Source organism: Alosa pseudoharengus, unplaced genomic scaffold (assembly GCF_046254945.1).
Source record: "Alosa pseudoharengus isolate Yale_2024_CS ecotype anadromous, Long Island Sound unplaced genomic scaffold, YU_APseudo_1.1 YU_APseudo_1.1_scf_11, whole genome shotgun sequence".
NCBI lineage: Eukaryota > Metazoa > Chordata > Actinopteri > Clupeiformes > Clupeidae > Alosa > Alosa pseudoharengus.
Genome location: NW_027468576.1, coordinates 16,413,214 through 16,433,352, shown reverse-complemented (window position 1 = coordinate 16,433,352; position 20,139 = coordinate 16,413,214). Strand labels below are relative to the sequence as shown.

Here is a 20,139-nt window from a genome sequence, read left to right as displayed (position 1 = left end):
CACGCGTGCGCGTCCTGGCGCTTGATTTTGACGTCAAACAAGCAAGGATTTCATGATTTCAACGCACACTGCTCCCTATGGGTGTGGAGTGTTAAAAGCTGTAGAAGACCAGTCTCTGTAGCCTACAACATGTTCTTGATACATCGTAAATGCTTTTGTCAGAGTATTGTATGAAGAGCATGCCTGTGGTAAAAATCAGTCTTTCAGACCAGGAATGCTTATCATATGGTTAGACCACCATATTTTTTGTTAAATGCTTATATTCTAAATTATTGCCTTTAAGCTTGTGATTAGTTTCATATTAGTATTCATATCAAGTTACAGATTAATGCACGGATGCATAGTATAAAAAATTTATTAGATTCATTGCATTTTCAGTAGCTTTTGTGGATTTGATTACACATGTTGCATTCATGTACACATTTACAAAATGATACAAGGAAGGGTGTGTACCATCCTGAGGGCAGAAAAAAAAGGTTTTTGAGGAGGCACTGCTTTCGTAGTGCTATAGTGACAGAAACTTGAGAGTGAGGTCAAATACTATCTATCTTTGAATGTCTTCCATATGGTAGAACTTCTCACTGTCTACAGATGGTACCCTACAGTGGACAGAGCTCTAAGTTGTCATAACATGATAAATTCTCTCCCTCTTAAATAGTCCAAACGAACTCCAGATCAAAGGCCCCTTTGAATTGCAATACACAGAGTTAAGCTTGTAACAACACTTTTTAGTATCATTAGCCACTGCACCACCTCCAAACAGTTTTTCTTTCAGTGTTCAATACAGTACTTGAGGCAAGGAACATTTAGCAACTTTGATGATTAAGATTTATATGGGAACAATTGAAACAGGGTTCAAGTTCAACTTTGCCCTCTAACAAGAGAAAATATACACACGTAATCACAGACGTTGATTGGATACATACTCACAATTATGTACATAGAGTGTCAGCAAGCCAATAGAACATATAATAATGTAATTTTAGAAGGGCTTGACATTTATCATTGAAGAGTAATTAAAAATGCAGTAGTCATTAGCCAATGTATAAACACCTTAAATAGCAAAGCAGGCTTGTCTATGTGTATGTAAGTGTTCTGATTTGGCTGAGCTTTTTGTATTGGAAGTAGTGAGGGCCTGTGTTAATAAGGCAGACTGTATCTGGTGCCAAAGCTGGTGCTTGAATCATTGCTACACAGCCCCGGTTAGTGACCATGACTAGTGCTGTTTATGAAAAAGCCAAACTGAACTGGCTTTAAGTGCTTCAGTTTTGTTATCAGCCTTCATTTGACTCCGCACACCTTGAGCCAAACAGCAGTGTTTTTGTGTGTTTGTGCCAACATGACCCTCTGGAACAAAAGCAACATCTGCAGGGCTTCATGTTGATAATAGCAGTTTTGATGACGTAATATGATCAAATCATTTTTAAGAACAAAATTCAGAGTGGCGTCATACAAATTGTCCAATTGATCTTTCTAGTGGTGTGACCCATTTCATACCAAAATGGTATACATACAGTACTTGATATTAGGTCATACAAACATATGTATCTCATACAGTTGTTTTATTTATCTGGGCACGGCTCAAATAATATAGGTAGGCAGGCACCAATGTCATTGCAAGGGAATGAGCATGCACGATTATAAAACTCATCATTTACCATTGCTTTTAGCTTTTGGGAAACCTGGCCCTGACTTCAGGCGCCCATCTCCTTATGAACCCTTTATTCATGAGTCATGAATCAATATAATCAACTCTTTTCTGAGGAAAGTGCAGAGAAGTCAGGTGAAATGAAAACACTTAATTAACTACCCTGTTTCATAGCCATCATTTTCGACATAGGGACGTCAGTAACAACAGTGTTTGAAGTCTTTGTATTGAAAGTCACAGAGAGGCATTGACGTTTCAATAGAAAGTTCTTTTAGCACACATAACTGAGGAACAAGAAAACAAGCATCCAGTTGAGGTCCTGAGAGAGGTAAGGGAAATAAGGAGTTGTCTTCCCTGTGTCCTGCTAGACATAATAGGCAATACTGAGAGACTACTTTGGTGACTTCTATCTTCTGTTGCTTTGCTGGGAAAGTGTATTCAACTTATTTGTTTTGCCATTGTATCATGGTTCGTGTTTGGTTAAGCTTAAGATCCACAGCTGTAGAAATCATGGTGGACATCCTGTGACCAATGATATTGCGCAACGTGGCCAATTTCACTAGGGACAACCTCATCTTAAACATTCAGAGCCTCAGAAGGACTGCCTTGACAGAGGCAAAAAACCATGAACATTCTTTGGAGCTTGAAAAAAGCAGACATAACAACCAAGGAGGAATTTTTCAAAGACAAAAAACACGTAACAGTGGGTTAATCTGGAACTGAAATAACACTGGCGGTCATGCAAGTAATGCCCAGCCTTTCTTCTCAAACAGGTCCCAGAGCAAACACACAGCCCTCTGGACCTCAGTCTCAGGTCTTATACACTAAATGGTCTCCAATCTATCAGTCTTTCTTGCCCTTGAGTTCTCAAACACACTAGGCACTACACCTGAGAGGCTTAGACCTGGCTGTGGCCTGAGTTTTTTTTTTTTTTTTTTAAATTATCATTATTGTCATTTTTTTTGGCGACCAAGTCAGACATCTCCCTTGCGGAAAACTGGGAGACGTGAACACCAAGTGTGCAGCTAGGAGCTGCAGAAGCCAGAGCAGCTATGGGAGTGCTGCAGTGGCAGGATGGAATACGCAGGAGTGGATTTGGAGCGGAATGGGGGGATTTCTGCCAAAGTGGCTACATTTCCAGTTATTCCCAAACCTGATGCTTGTGTTGCTTGAGGGGGTGGAGGAAAGGGGGCAGGGATGTCAGACATGGTAAGAATGACAGTTAAATACAGTACACCGAAGTACACTGAACAGCTTAAACATCCAGCCCTATTCAGACAAAGCCAGCTGAGTAAAAGTCACTGCATCTCAGATGGGTCACTGAACCTCAAGTTTGCATTTTTTTTTTGCCTTTTCTTCCGCACATCTGAGCTTTGTACTGTAAGCAAAATAATAATAATAATAATAATAATAATAATAATAAAAATCAAGCCTTCCGACACCGACACAATCCACTCCTACCCACTATGCTCAATGATGAAGCATGGTGGTAGAAACAACTCTGATCAGACGTTTTTGACAATGAATGACGTTCAAGAAAGGGAAAAAAAAAATCAGCAAGAAAAAGCAGTCCTCTAACAGCACAGCGCTCAAGGACAGAATCCAATTCACAAGGCCTAGCACAGACTGCCTCCCTCCTTTAACTCACACCTGCAAGCACAAATAAGGACTGGAAAAAATAATAATAAAACAAAAAACAAAAATAAATACAATAAGAAAATAAGGTCATATCTGACCTACTAAAAGTTCCAAACTAGGAACTCCATGTCATCATCATCCAAAAGAAAAAATGAAGGAAAAAAAAGTCAAAGAAGGCAGTTTTGCAGCTTTTGCGATTTTTCTTCTGGATTGTGTTTTTTGTGTGGGTTTTTTTTCTTTAAATAGTGTTGGCTAACTCGTAATGCAATATGTACAGGTCTCCCATTCATCCATCCTTCCTTCTCGCCCTCTTCCTCCACCACTCTCGTTCTCTGCCTAGTCCTGTGTTTAAGTGAAGAGAGGCAGTGTGGTCAGTGGGGTCGGCTGCTGGACTCTGAAGGCTGGCGTTTGCGGGGTGTGATGTAGCCGTTCACACAGCCATTCAGCCTCTTGGTCAGGCCGCCGTTCACAATGTCCTGGATGTGCTGAACGATCAGGTTTATGGCAACTGGTGGAGAAAGAAATGGACACAAATACAGCACAGAAAGGTTAAGTGCTGAAGAAAAAACATGCAGCCCATTACTGGAAACCCGACATGGAGTTTTAGCCACATTTTCTACAAAACAATATTTGTTTTTGCTGGGTAAAACCAGCATTTTACTGTGTCCTTTATGACTACCCTTGGATTTCTCAGTGGACACATGAGCTATGCAATTGCATGTAATTAAATAAATAGGAAACACACACACACACACACACACACACACACACACACGTAGATCTCCCTCAATACCTGACACTTATTTTATTTCAATACCCACACTTATTTGATTTCAAAAATTGAAAACCTAAAGTACATGTTTTAATTTACCATAATAAAAATATTACAATAATAATAATAACAATTGTTGAAGTTAGAGTGAGTCAGATTTAAGCCCAGCAGAAACACAGATCGCCTACGAGGTGGACGTGTCAGTCACTATCAAAATGTTCCCACAATCTGTGGCAGACCAGACGCGATAAAATAGTTTCACTGCAAAATATCTTTATCTTGGCGTCTTCCAATCTCTACAACATACCCAACACAAAACAAAACTAAATAAAATACTGACAAGTTTAAATGTGAGTACTGTTCAGACTTGTGTGCAGCTAGGCAATGCTTGGTTGCTGTGCGGAGATGCCTTAGACTCTAGAGGAAGCGACGTAGATGACTGATGACGCTCACAGTGTACATATAAAACACAAACCAGGAAATACCATTCCTTCCTCACTCACAATCCTGAGAAGAAAGCAGGTCTACCCTGCTAGGAAATGCTAACACAAAAAAAGTAGCCACTTACCACTATTGTCAGCCCCTCGAGGAATAATTACGTCAGCGTACTTCTTGGTCTGAGGAGGAAGCAAAATGTTTTTCCCCCCTTTTAAGATAAACCTTTACATTTGCATTTAAGAGACTAAAGCAGTGTCAAATTTACCTGGATTCATACTTAAGGAACTACAGTAGGCTTTGTATAGAACATTTGTGGTTTAGCATGCCACACAGGCTTTATTTTCTCATGTAGCATCTAAAATTAGATCGCGCTAATTGAAGGATGAAACCTGGATGAAACTGAGCATTAGTAACCATGGAGATGTGTTTTTAAACAATGGCCCTTGAAGTGCTTTGGTACAGGTCACAGATCTTTGTAATACGTGCAATAAACAGCTTGTTAAAAATATAAACAAGCTATGCTTCAATGGACCTTGTCCTATGATTAACTTTAGACCTACTGTATATCAACAAAATATGCATGTCCTTTAAAATAAACATGGTTAAACATGCAGCCTTTCGCAACAGAAGCTTTGAAAATACACATTCAATCAAATGGACACAGGAAGCTATTCAGCGAAGTTATTCAGCGAGTCAATATCTGACTGGATTCAGCACTGAGTCGAAGCCTACATATCCACACTACACCAGTTAAAAATAAGGTTACTGTGCAGCATGGGGAAACAGCGGTGGCACTCACCGGCAGGCAGAACTCCTCGAAGGCTGGTTTGACAAAGGTGATGTACTGCGACAGCACCTGTTCCAGATCCCTTCCTCGCTCATTAATATCGCGCAGCACTGTCAAACATACAAGCAACAAAAGTAGTAAGTAAGGGCATTACAAGTTCATAGACATGTACATGGTCTAAACGCATAACTCAATGCATTTAGGCATGTAGTTATGGTCAAGAGGTTGAAGTTCAAACCAGGCATCACAATGGGGAAGAAAGGTGATTAAGTGACTTTATACATGGCATGGTTAAGTTGTTTTGAGTTTTTTTACGCATCTCTAGGGTTTACAGAGAAAGGCTCAAAAAGGAGAAGATATCTAGTGAGCAGCAGTTCTGTGGGCAAAAATGCATTGTTGATCCCAGAGGTCATAGGAGAATGGCCAGACTGGTTGAGCTGGTAGAAAGGCAACAGTAAATCAAATAACTACTCTTTACAACCAAGGTATGCAGAGGAGTATCTCTGAACAGTCAGTTAAGAACAGGAAACTGAGGCTGCAATTGGCATGAAAAAAAAAAGTTGTCTGGTCTGATGAGTCTCCATTTCTGCAGCGACATTTGGATTGTAGGCCCACAAATAGGCATTCTGTGCGAATTGAGCATGCGCAGGCCTACAACACTCTTCCTTCTGGGAGCATATGTCATCTCCGCTTAATGTGTTTTCATGACCCGATATTCTGTTTAAAACAGGCATATGCTAGGGTGTGCAAACGGTTTATTAGTAAACCGAATATGGCCTTTTTCGGTTTATCGCAATCAGAATAAGGTGCGCAAGACACAAGAACAAGACGAGCATATTCCGTTTATTGGTTTCATGAAAACGTGATGAATAACACAAAGCTCAAATCATCTCAAATTCAAAGTGACAATGAGTTCACTTCCAGTCACAGGATCTCAATCCAATAGAGCACCTTCGGGATGTGTTGTAAAGGGAGATTCGCATCATGTGTGCAACCAACAAATGTTTGCAGCAACTATGTGATGCCATCATGTCAATGTGGACCAAAATCTGTGAACCAAAATGTTTCCAGCACATTGTTGAATCTATGCCAAGAATTAAAGGGGAACTATGCAGTTGTTTAGCTTAATTTACCTTAACTTAACAACTTAAGAGTCATTGGAATGGTTATATTACTTTTTCTGGGGTGAATGGTGGCTGTCTCGGTTCCCCCTAGCGTCTGTGAGCGGAAAAACCAGCCTTGCAACTTTGGGCCAGCGGGCCGGCAGGCCTCAGAGTCAGAAAGTCTTGCGGTCTCGCGATGTAACAAATTGCTTTTCTGCACTACACATATATACGCCAGGCACCTGCTAGAACAAGGTAGCGATGGCGTTTCTCAGATATTTGTCATGGCAGAGCCAGCGAAAAGAAGCAGAAAGCGAGTAAACCGTTGTCGGAGGAACAGGGACAGAGAAAACGGCAGACTGACCAAGCAAGGAGTGTCGTAAAATATATACTCTGAAGCTGTAGGGGGAGCTCTGCAGAGAAAACTGAGCAAAAAGCGAGAAAACAGCGAAGAAATTGATAAAACTGCATGGGGTCCCTTTAAGGCAGTTCTGAAGTTAAATGGGGGCAAAAAACCTGCTACTAGCAAGGTATACCTAATAAAGTGGCCAAAGGGGGTATAAAGTACTATGAGAATTATAGTAATAATTCATATTAGTGAGTCCTTATTCAACTGTTGAACTGTCAATGTCTCATTGATCTATTAAAAATAATTCCAGGGTTTTTCTGGGGCCAGTTATGATAATGGACTGATTGTTTTGGAAGATAGTTGCAGTTCTCCTGTCTCTTGGGGGTGGTTCTTTGATCATCAGTAGTGGTTCTTGGATCAACAATGACTTGGCTATCAATGTTCCAGAGTCTAACTGGCTGAAACTAACTGAAATTAGGAGAAATTTGATAGTTTGATACTTTGTCCAGTGTAAGGCAAGGCAGTCAACACTTTCAAGCATGCAAATACCACCACTGCATGAAATGACAACCAAGGAGTTGATTTCAGAATTATTGTTGGTGATTTAAAGGCTTTCTCACCCCGGCGTGATAATCTAGTGTCAGCATCGGTGTCCACAAACAGCTTCATCTGAAAGAGGTCCCTGATCTCCTGGGAGTAGAACATTAGGATGCCCTCAAACAACACAACATCTGCTGGGTAAACTGTAACGGTCTCCTCCTTCCTGTAAAGCAATGACAAATGCAGTCTCTCATAAAAACAAATCACACATTTGACACATGCTACATAAAGTTCGAAACACACCAGAAACGTTTCTGAGGAGAAAGTGATTGATTGCTGCTGCATGTCTGCAAATGCAACAGGAAAAATGGTGACCATGCCTCACCTGGAATGAGTAACAAAGTCATACACTGGAATATGGACGGTTTTGCCTTCCACAATGTCCCACATGGTCTTCATTATGAGCTCATTGTCAAAGGCATCTAAGTGGAAATAACAAGAGAGGTGATGGAGAGCACCAGCCAAGAGAAGTTGTGAGGATTAGCTGACAAAACTATATCTGAGGCAAAGATGCTGACAGACAAGACAACTGTGCATGTGTCTGTGTGTTTGTGTAGACAGCTGTGTCAGACCTAGCACCCAAACCCCTTCAGATGCCAATACACACAGACTGTACACCTGCCACAGACTAGACCAGCTGGACAAGGGGTTCTATATAGCTGTCAAAATGCATGCAACGAAAAAGAGCAACATCTTTGACTGCAGCAGAGCCAAGAGAAAGAACCAGGATTTGAGTGTATGAGATCATAATGCTATTATAACACTGCACTATGAAGACTATGAAGTTATAAAAGCAGTACTAACAGTAACCTAACACCTGAAAAATTCCCTCTATTGAGTATTCCAAGCTACGTAACTTTTCCCATCAAATTGTTGTTTGATAGGCTTTCTATTCATTGTATTGACATTATTTCAGTTCTCAAAAGTGGTGGTCACAGAATCGTTTAACACAGCAATTGCCTTACTTTACCTACAGCTTAATTCGGTTTGACACCTGACTGCACTATATAGCACATATTTAATTGAAATCGGTAGAAAAGTAGACTAAAAAACAAGTTTGTTGACATCTCTAAGCTTGGAACGTGAGTTTAGAACGATTAGAACGAGAGTTTATTTGACTGCCAAAATGATGGCATTAAACGCGATTTTTCACATTGATCTCTATATTTCATCTTTAAAATCATGCCTCCAGGATGTAGCACTGTAGTTGCCTGGCTGCTGTTTTATTTCATACCAACAGTACTCGGTGACCTCAAGAAACATGTCTATGTGAAAAATCACCTAAATTCTCCTTCAACTCAATTAGCAAATTATACCTGTCAAAGTAACACCATGAAGACAATGTATGTAGTGGCTGTGGACACTTCAAGGCTGGCATTTTCATAATAATCATTGCTATTGAATGTGAAAAACGATGCGTTTTTGCATAGCCACCCACACAACCACAATGCAGTCTCTGCTAGAGACACAAACGGATAAACAAACCAACAGACATGACAGGGCCAGACAAGGCAGGGGATCTGGGGGTGAACCTCCTCTCGGCCTACCTGGATGGTCAAAGTTGAACTGGCCCTTGAGGGCTTTGGCCTTCTGCTCGGGGGTGAGGACCTTGTAGAAGCTATCCTGGCTGAGGATGGCCACCTGCCTTTGGTGGTGGTCGATCTTATTTTGCCCCAACAACTCCATGATCTTCCCACAGACGGACGACTAGAAGGAGTCAAAGACACATGCACAAGAGTATATTTAAAATCCAAAACTCAAGAATGATGGTTGCACGACAAAAATCGTGCTTGTCTACAGGCCTTAAATTAGGGTTGTTCTTTCTTTGTAAAAAGGTCTATGTTGGTTTGGAAAACAAACCTACAAGACAAGTCAAAACACTAGACTACATCTTTGGTACATTTAGTCTTTTTTCTATGTTGTTTTCCCTTGGCAAAGAGTTTAAAAGACTGGCAAACCAAATCTGACTTCATTGCACCATTGTACTTTGAGCCACCCCCACACTCCCACAGCTCCTGACTGCATCACTGAAAGTCTGTCTTGCCCCTCATCCACTCTCAAGCACAGGCCCATTGCATTCTCTCCTAATCTGCAGTCCTGCTGAAGCAGCGTCTGCTCTGCAGGCTACACAAGGCTAGAGAGAGTTCCTTAAAGGAGCTGATCGAGCCTTGTGAGGTGTAGCCTAACATACATAACATGTTAGATGTTATGTATGTGGATCTGTACCACTTCATAGGCAACAGAAAGGCACCTTAACATTCACATTCACTTTCTGGTGCATAACCTACACACTGTCCTTAAACACTGGCCATCACTGTCTGCATCGTGCCACCAGACACCCTCGCCTCACAACAGAAACTGACTCATCAGCTTTAGAGCAACTGTCTGGAGTCTGTCAAGAACAAGGTTTACGCTATACTGCAGTGCCCAGTGCCCCCTCATATAGCCACAGACGGGGGGACTCACATCAATGAATGACACAGGCCTCTCAGCAGATGCAAAATGGTGGTCACTGTACTGCTAATGGCATATGAAATGTCTTCCTTTCCATTGTCTTTAGAAGAGGGAAAACCCCTAACTGGTAACCATTTAGTAAGTTTAGTTGTGTCATCTAACCTGTGGTAGTGAAAAAAACAACAACTTTTAGGCCTCTACTACCATACAATACCCACTCAACACAAATCTCACTTGTTTGTAGCCTACTTCACCAGTGTCTTATATAAACAGGGAAGTGAAAAAAAAATCGTTTGACTGAACTTTTTTCAGGCCATAAGTCATACGTTCTTCATATCTACCTATAGAGATAGCACCCCTTTTGCGGTCGCGACCTATTGGTTTTTAATGTACAAAAAGATGCAAACAGCAAAGTAAAGGTGAGTATTCGCCTTATTCACACGGCGGCCATTGTTTAAACCAAAACGAGGCTACAGGGTACACTTACTATATAATTAATGCCACCCTACAGGCAGTGTTGGGCAAGTTACTTCAAAATCGTCAAAGTAATTTGTTACATTATAATATTACTGTCTCTGAATTGTAAGGCATTACACTACTATTGTATTACTTTTAAGTTACTTTTACCAAAATATCTAGAAATATGGATTTGGAATTCTAAATGCAGTTTATTATGCTCAATGCAGCTCATTGCACTTCTAATGGAGGGCGATGTGGTATAACATAATGACTGAGCTAGGCTTAAGGCTAACAACAGTAGAATGCAATAGGCGCAGTGATGGCTCATGATGCAATACAAGAAACAATCATAACCAGAATTTTGTTAAAAGCAGACAAAAGGTCGAAGTCTGGTCAATTGTGCAGGGGCATAGCCAGGATTATTTTATAGGGGGGCCAGCTGGGTCCAGACTTTTTATTGGGGTGGCACTTGGGAATCAAAACTACTATTTGAAAACTACTCAAAAAGTTTTGAAGATTAGGATAGCCTATTTTAATAATGGCAATAAATTGTGCAAAGCCAACACTGATACACAGGTCAGTTTGTTGGCCACTCCAACATATTTTCCATAAATAGGTCAATGCCAATAAAAAATATTATAATGCACCTTACTTAATCAGTTTTATTCAAATGATGTTAACTCAAAGAACAATAATAAATACTACAAATATTGTATGTATATATTTGATCTCATACTGATGGCCAAACTATATTTCGTTCTGATATCCACTCCAAGTACTTGGCTGTAAGTAACATGGTTCTGAATTAAGAAATTAACCCTTAGAACCCTAGACTGTTTTAAGGGCTTTTTCACTACCTTAGAAACATTTATCCTGGTCAATGTAAGTGCCATACACACATGCTATATATTGTTTTTTATAGTCTAGGCTACCCAGATCTGCCACTATTTCATGTATTAATACTTGCATTGATTTCATTTAGATTTTTAAATAATAAAAATACAAATAGTGTATTATAAAAATTCTTATATTTTGACATGTATCTCACCACTGCAAGCTGGCACATGTGTGCATAGGGCAGACTGTTCTGAATCTGGCAATATCATTGCCATGGTGGAGGGATTCTCTGGGGCTGAGCAAATGTGAAAAATATGTGGTGTGTGCCTTATGGAAATAAATGCCATTTTTTATTTATTTAGCCCTATGGCTACTCTATTTTTGGCCATTCTCACTACCTTTAGTTATAAGCAGTTATCCTGGTCATTGTAAGTGCCATTGACACAGTAATGAAAAATGCCCTTTCTGCGCTCCATATCTGTGACACGAACTGATCTGACCTGACTGAACCCGAGTTTGCATATTCTTTGTGTACACTCATGATGATTCTAAAACAACTTTTTACTGCATTGTCATGAACAAAGTGAAGGCAAAAAGGTGTTTCTTTGTCGAATAAATTGGGATGCAATGTGAGTCTCGAATTGGATGCCATGCAGGAATTTGCTAGGATCTCAAAACCGGATTATGAACATGCTTTGCCATAGAGAAACACATGATCGCGTTGGATTATGAACATGCTTTGCCACCACAACACACAAAAACGTGGGGTAAGTCGAGCTATATGAAGTTATTATTTTGATGTCATTTCGTCTGTTTTATAACCCAGACGGATGCACTTGGTATCAAATGATAGCTCTGTGTCTCCTCTTTCACCTAACATGCGTGCCATATCTATGCGATCGCGAGTAATTCAAACGAGAGTATAATGGGTGCGCAGGTGAACTGTAAATATGAATCAATTTTATTTAATTACATGATATTTATTTTCCGGAGTTCCGGAGCAATGTAACAAAGAATTCAGGCAAAGCAGCCTGCCTGTGCCTGACCAGCTATGGCAAGAACCACACGCAGTCAGCAAATTATGTATTTATAAAGTAGCCTAGGCTAGGCCCTATTAGCCTACCTGGAGCCATCTGGAGATATGTTCCTAATATGCTTGCATTTAACCCGAATTTTATCGAAATATTCTTGTAACAGCGTTCCCGCAGGCATCCGATTATTTTTGATCAGCCCCACACATCAATGTCAGAGCCTACCTAACAAGGACAGCCTAACGCAGCTCACTTGGCTATGATTCGTGACACATTCTAACATCTTATTAGCATTAATGTTCCAACTCATCAACTTACCTGTTACTTATGTGAACTTGCACAGGTAAACTTGCTCATCTTTACTTGCGTACGACTTCACACCAGTGCTTCAGACCAGAGCTGATGCTTCAACAATAGCCGTCACTGAAAAGCTGTTAGTGTCTTTGAACACAGCTGTTCTCACATTAGCTGATTGCGATAAAAATAAACCATTGTTGCCTAATTACCAATTATTCATTACACCTGTGTGTAGTATCTACTTTTTTTAGTGTGTTTCACATATAGTATTTTGCAGTATTTCTAAAATACAAAAACACACACCAATAAAGTATTTTGATACAAAATACAGAGCCATTTCCTTCAACCCAATAAAATACAAATGACAAAATACTATTTTGTATTTGAAATACATATTACATGTTTCAGAAATACTACCCATCCCTGGGAACAGGCAGATTAGCCTACATCTTTTGCATCATGAGCCATCACTGCGCCTATTGCATTCTACTGTTGTTAGCCTTAAGCCTAGCTCAGTCATTATGTTATACCCCATCGCCCTCCATTAGAAGGATGAGCTGCATTGAGCATAATAAACTGCATTTAGAATTCCAAATCCATATTTCTAGATATTTTGGTAAAAGTAACTTAAAAGTAATACAATAGTAGTGTAATGCCTTACAATTCAGAGACAGTAATATTATAATGTAACAAATTACTTTGAAATGACAGTAATAAGTAATACATTACGATTTTGAAGTAACTTGCCAAACACTGCCCCTGGCACTTTAATTTCTTTACACCATGGCTTGTTAGTTCTCCCCCATTTCCAACAGCCGCCCATCTCCATTTATTTTTTAACTTTTGACACCTGCCTTCCTTTAGCAACAACGCATCCATGACAGCTTTGGCCTTGCCAAATAGACGCACACGAATGACGCTAATATGCGAGGTTCTGGTAGGCATACTGGTTATGGTTTTGTGCTATAAATAAATAATATTTGATAGCAAAGTTTTAAGTTGACTATTTTGATTGCATGGTTATTTTTTGTCAACATACACTCACAACCTACTGTCGTTAAAAGTGAGGCCTAAAGCAAAATAGGCTACAAGGCTGTCTGTGCGTCACAAACACGACTGACCCCCTTACTAAACAGTTCGCGATGATGACAATATTATTATTATTTTATGTTAACACGCTCAGTCAAAACCTTCTGTCGCAAATTGTAAAAAACATTGTTGTACATGTCATAACAGACGGGATAATACATTGCATACGGTTTATATTGCGTCGCTTTACACATAATGTTAGTTGCATTGATTAAAAACTGTAACAATAATAGTAGCCTATGGGGTGGCATAGCAGGCTATCTGTTCAAGTCATAGGTGACACCCAAAATGAATGACCTCCCCTGACAAGAGTTCGCGGTAGTAAGAAATTTTCTACATTGATGCACGGAAAATACACAGCCTACGCTTCTTCTCCGAATTCGCACAAAGAGCTCACAATATCATATCCAAAAAAGTTAAACGGATTTGCCAACCTCGTCAGCTGTCTCGATTGTGTCACTATAATCCAACTTTTAGACCGTTATTAGTCCTCCATATGTGTTCTTTTTTTTAAGCAAACGCCCCAGGCCAATGAGACAAGCGTGTAGCTACAACATAAAGCGAAACTCATGGCTGAGGTAGGCTAGGCTATCTTCTTGAGCAGTCACTGATTGAGACACAGAAAGTTCTCAAGAACACTATTAGGTCTTTAAACATTTACCATCACACACATTAATTCATCGGACCTAATATTTGTAGTTGCCTCCTATTTTTTTTCCTCATCGGATCTGCATCGATCTCAAATATGACATTTCTAAAATCAAATTGACGGAAATCCGTCGTACGACGGAGAACTTTAATCCTTGTATATAAACCATACTATGTACTGTGTGGCTGTTTAATGCCTGTGGCACCCTGGCACATGACTGATAGACGGTCAATGGCGAAGCACTATTCTTAGAAACCCATCACCTAAACACCACAGAAATTGCACCGGTAGTGTTACTGTTTTACTGTTATACATTACTGCCTAATGTTACACAGTGACCACACTCATAATGTCAATTTATTCTCATTATAGTGAAGGCAATGACAAGAGACTGGATATCATGCTTAATCCAAGGGAAACATCTACTGAATAACAATCGAAGACCACTTCAAGAAAAACTTGAAGGCCAAGTCTGATCTGTTTACCACATTTTTCACAGACACAACAGGCCTCCTCCAGACTGTGAATTGTACTTTGCACTCCATCTACATGTTCCTTAAATCCATTCTCAGAGCATTCCCTTCAAAGTCTCCTCCAAGCCAGCTGCTTCACTAGCTGTCCCTGGATTTCTCCAAGACAACTCCACTCACAGATGACAAATTCTCTGCTTCAACCACACTGCGGTAATGATACTTACTCACTGAGCATTTCACTAAATAAAATAACCGCTTTACAGTGGTTTCCCTCAGTTGTTAAGCAAATGACGAGGGCCAACAGAACAGGGGTGGAGAAATGACTGCTATGTTTCTAGTCTTTTCTGTAAAAGCCAAATGTGTTAGCACAGGCTATAAGCATCGCTGTGCTGGACAGAGGGCCCTAAACTAACCTTACATGGACAGACAAAAAAGTCAGTCCCTTGCCAGTGCTGACTAAACATTCTTCTGCCTCAGTCCAACGTTCTTTTGTGTTCCCCCCAAAAAGCGAAACTGCAGTTCAGAGATTTTACATCAGCGCTGCTTCATTTAGAGCTCTGGGCATCGATTTTATTTTAGTAACATTAATAAGGTTCTTCAAAGTGCTGTAATGGGTTACATGTCCTCTTAAAAGGAGCCTTGGGAAACCAGGCTATTGCACTTGCTGGCAAGGAGACACTGCCAACCATTTCACACCTGGTGTTGAGGCAACACAATGAAAACTTTCCTAAATTAAAAAAAATATCAAGGACTCTTTAGGAAACACATGGAACATATTTACCAGAATGATAACTGTTGTGAACCTTCTATCTACAGGGCCGGGCATTACCTTGACAAAAGCAGTCAAAGTATACAGTCTGGGAGGAAAACATCACAACATTAAGACTAAACTTCTTTCTGAGAAGAAATACAAAGGGTGAGCACCTGTTTTTGGGCAGGTCATGTGATATATCCTACCCACAGGATTAACATTGACACATGAGCTTTTGCAGATGTTGAAAATACTCTTTACTTACAGGAATCCTATACTTGTGAAGTAATCTGTTGATATGGATGAACTACTCAAACACTTAGGAAACATATAATTATCCCAGCCATTTTATCTCAGATTTGTGTGTTCAACGTACTAATGACTAGGCGATTTTTGAGACATAAGTGTTCATTGAATCGATTGTAAAATCTATTTTTTCTGTCTAAAGACGTTTCCATTTTCAACGCCAAATATAGGCCAATCCACAAACAACTAACAGGCATTAGGACGAACGTAAAGAGGGCGCTTGTAGACGCAAGCCGGCAATATTTCTGATGATTTATTGGCGTGAAGTTTCGTGCACAATGACAAACAGAAGTGCAACATTCTCGAAAACCAGTAAGCCGAGTGGACTGCCATTACATCAGCGACACAGAGGCGGACAGAGTACACAGCTTTATTACTTGAGTAAAAGTACAGATACCCTTTGCTAAATTTTACTCAAGTGCAAGTAAAAGTACAACAGTCAGATGTCTACTTAAGTAAAAGTACTGAAGTACTTGTTTTTAAAAGTACTTGAGTATCAAGAGTACAAGAGAACATTTTCTAAATATTGCATTACTACTGCCACAGTGCTAACATTTATGTACAGAAACGTCCTACATGGAGTACATTTCATCTTTTTACCATGTTGCCAGGAATGGGCAGTATTTCTAATACATGTATTTAAAATACGTATTTCAAATACAAAATACTATTTTGTAATTGAAACAGTTGAAGCGAACACTATCATTAACTTGTTTAGAAAATTTAAATAGTCTGGCGAGGTGGGGCCACGAGTTGGCACATTCCCGGGATGGACCTGCTGCATCTTCATCTATTGTTTCGTCCATGGTGTCGTCTCTTATCTAAATCTGACCATGGAGTTGACTTTGACGGAAAGCTGAAGGTGATTGCTGATAGGCTGTCCCAATCAGTGGTGCCTGCACAGTCCAATCACGTTTGAGAGGGAAACAACAAATTGAGGGTTTCCGAGATTTTTCTTTTTTCCTTTTTTTGTTTTAGAAGAAGTAACGGGTACTCACGGTTATGGATAGAAATGTAGTGGAGTAAAGAGTACAATATTTGCCTCTCAAATGTACTTGAGTAAAGTCATGAGTACTCCCCAAAAATGATACTCGAGTAAGGTAGATCCCTCAAAATTGTACTCAAGTACTGTACTCAAGTAAATGTACTCCGTTACTGTCCGGCTCTGCAGTGACATGACTGCAGGCTTCAACGTAGCCAGAGAATGTCTAATCCGTAAACAGGCTCCGACGTAGCTGTGTCTGTGTTTACGATTAGAAATGTCAAACAAATTTCGCCTACGTAGAACTCGATTGCACAGTTTGCGTAGCCTACCGCTTTGTTCTTCACCGTAGTTTGATATACTAAAAATCCGAAGTACTTCCACATCGAATTCCTCAAGTTATTAGGGCCTATCACTCGTCTCTCTACATGTCGCACAGGTTGATCGCGTTGTCCTCCCTTTTTTGGCAAAACACGAGCAGCACAGCAGCTGATTGAAACAGCTGTTCCCGATGCGTAAAATTGGTGGAAATTAAATTGTATCTTTTCCCCCCTTTTATTGTAATGCTTAAAGTCAACCGACATGATATTAAACTCCAATTACTTCACTTTTTGAGAGAAAGGGGGTTTACAAAGGCAGCAGTGGGCCTGGATTAGTGTTGATGTGGGGAAATAGTGAGCTCAATTATTCATATTATAAGTTTATGTTATTGTTTGTTATTATGGGGGGGGAGGGGGATCAAGAAACAATACTTGCAGTACACTGCCCCCCCCCCCCTCTCCCCAATACACAGCACATTGTCTCATGAGGAAGCTTCTCCAACACACATATTGCACACTGCCCTCTCCCCACATACACAGCACACTATCCCATCTCCCCTGTCATCCCCCCAACACACACACCAAGACCCCTGGCAGTTGGGTTAGCCCCTTGAGCCGTGGATCTGCCCAAGGTTTCTTCCTTGGTAAGGGAGTTTTTCCTTGCCCCTGTTGCTCTTGGGTGCTCCTTTTTGGTTCCCCCCACCCCAATCCTAATCCTCCCCCACCTTTCTTATGCAGCCCTTGCCACTTAATCTACTAAACCCCTCTTCTACTGCACTTTTTACCCCCCCTCCCCCATAAATGCACAAATAGGCTGACACCAGACAGAATTTCACTGCATTTCTTACTTCCAGTAACTATATGCATGTGACAATAAACTTCCTTGTATCCTTGTAAAAGAATTGTTAAAGGAAAGTAGTATAGCTTACCCTCTCTGATTCATTATTTAATATTATTATTATTATTATAATTTTATTTATTTATTTGCATTTACTGACCACATCCAAACGTAAAAATATTGTAATAACAAACAGTTGTCAAAGCTCAACAGTTTATGCCAGAGGGTAAAACATAGAAGACTCGAGCACTAGGCTACGCCACACAGACCATACAAAGCCTTACGTCATGAGGTAAGAAATGACACACTTGTGCCGCCCGCTTGTGCTGCTGACCCCATTCTAGATCTAGACTGGAGGCGTTATGGCGACTTGACATCAGCATTCGAGTTGACATAAGATTTTGTAGATTGTGTCCCAGGTACAAGAGAATGAAAACTAATAAAACTTTGTCCATTTCAAAGACAACGTACCGGACTAATCTGACCGAGAACCAAAAAAAAAACACTAATGTTCTTTGTGTATGGCTTCGAAAATCCCATAACCACGCATGTAGCTCTAACTTGTATTGCAATTTCCGTTAGCCTTGCTAGCTAACTTACATTGCGATTTCCGTTAGATATCCCTAACGTTAACATTGCCACTTCAAAAGGGACATCTCCCATCACCGGCATCATTATTAACCATTGACAATAACATCAGTGATGCTTAAATAACTAGCGAACATGTTACATGGACCTTGGTTTTCATAAATATTTAGCTGTGGTTCATCTAACGGCAAATTGTGGACGTGGAGTCTACAGGAATCTGATTGACAAACAATGTGGCTAGCTGCGCACATTAGCACTTCTAACAAAAGATGTATGACTACACTGACATTGTTTGATCCAAGCAGTAACTACACATTCCACCAATGTTGGCAGGACTATGGTCCATAAAGTGTTAACATAATTATGAGATCGTTTGATTAACTTGGATAAAATGACTGGTCGAAACCATTATTAATTGCTTTTTAGATGTGGTTACGTGGAATAGTAGACTCGTTGCGTTAGCAAGCCGCATGTTGATATTCTAGTCTAGAATAGAATAGTCTTTACATGTATTTTAGTAGGCCTAATGTTACTGGGAAATAATGCATGGATTGATTACAAAGACGACATAGGTTGGATGATATTGAGATTCTCAAATAGGGCGTTAAAACCGTAAGATATTTTATGTTAAGATTTGTGGTATTATATGAGCCTATCTAAAACCTCGGATTGGTTACCTAAATAAACACAGCAAAAAGCATGGAAGTAAACATAATTACACTTTTCATAGTGTCGAGTGTTTCACGTTGATTTGGTATGACATGAACCACGCGGTCTGAGCATTCTCATCTTTCGGCTATCGCCGCGTTCAAAGAGCCCATACAAGGCTGCTGACAATCAGTTGCATCTCGGATAAAACATGACCATTCAAAGAGGTTAAGAATGTGAATGCCAACCTTGCCGCTGGCAGTTCCCCCAGCCACCCCGATGAGGAAAGGCTGCCGGGTTACATGCTCTTTTTCGGCTTGATTGTCCAGCCGGGTTTCGCTGTCGCCTGCCATGCTTGCTGTCAACACATACATACAGTCACTCAGGTTTTGGTTTGGTTCAGCTGGTGCGCTCCTCCTACATTCTACCCCCCACCCTGTGAGCCAGCTTTTTCATTCTGAAATATAGCCCAGTCCTCAGCTGCTCTAGATCTAGGTAGGTATGTATTGAAATGAAATAGAAATTCAGATTAAGACACTTACTTTATGGGTCAGTGTTAACTGAGATTATACCATTGCACCTCTGGTAATTGCAATAATAAATTGGATGATTATCGCATTAGCCTGATGCTAGGCTATTTTCATCTGATGTTCATTGTGATCTCTAACAATACGCTAGTTTAGTACAGAGTGTTTGAGCATGCTGTTGATTTATCAGACTGAAGCACAGACGTTTCATATACATATTTCACAAAATGCCAAAAATAGCCTGACACACTTTAAAGATTCTGTGTGCTTATTGATAGATTGACTGCACACTTCTGCGAGGAGACAGATTCATCCTAGGTGTATTTGGAATTTTGGATCAAATCAAGGCTGTTAATTATGTTGTAAAATATGCAGCTCCTTCAGAGGAACACCAACGGATTTTAAAAAAAAAAGTTCCAGTAAGTGGTGTACTGATTATTTTAATTTGTCAATCAGAGAGGCGGATTTTCACCAAGAGCACCTAGAACAATAGCATAATGCAGCTCAGTATGGTATCGTGCTGTATCTTGTTGACATGAGAGGCTTGGTTGCCTA

At 40.2% G+C, this 20,139-nt stretch overlaps 1 protein-coding gene across 1 annotated transcript; it reads right to left on the bottom strand.

Annotated features, from left to right (window-relative positions):
* Nucleotides 1–339: 339 nt before the first annotated feature.
* uck2a (uridine-cytidine kinase 2a) lies at nucleotides 340–19,431 on the bottom strand. Its single transcript, XM_076278137.1, has 7 exons — nucleotides 19,306–19,431; nucleotides 8,883–9,042; nucleotides 7,661–7,757; nucleotides 7,356–7,498; nucleotides 5,296–5,393; nucleotides 4,627–4,675; nucleotides 340–3,794 (listed from the first exon to the last, which is right to left on the bottom strand). The coding sequence occupies exons 1-7, from the start codon at nucleotides 19,429–19,431 to the stop codon at nucleotides 3,658–3,660; spliced, it is 810 nt and encodes a 269-aa protein (XP_076134252.1). The 3' UTR covers nucleotides 340–3,657.
* Between the last annotated feature and the right edge of the window lie 708 nt (nucleotides 19,432–20,139).

Excerpts from the sequence above, each read along its gene's own strand:
- uck2a (XM_076278137.1), bottom strand. The coding sequence starts at position 19,431 with ATGTATGTGTTGACAGCAAGCATGGCAGGCGACAGCGAAACCCGGCTG. Across the intron at positions 7,499-7,660 it reads GACTTTGTTACTCATTCCAG|GAAGGAGGAGACCGTTACAG; the intron begins GTGAGGCATGGT and ends ATTGCTTTACAG. Across the intron at positions 5,394-7,355 it reads CACTAGATTATCACGCCGGG|TGCTGCGCGATATTAATGAG; the intron begins GTGAGAAAGCCT and ends TATGTTTGACAG.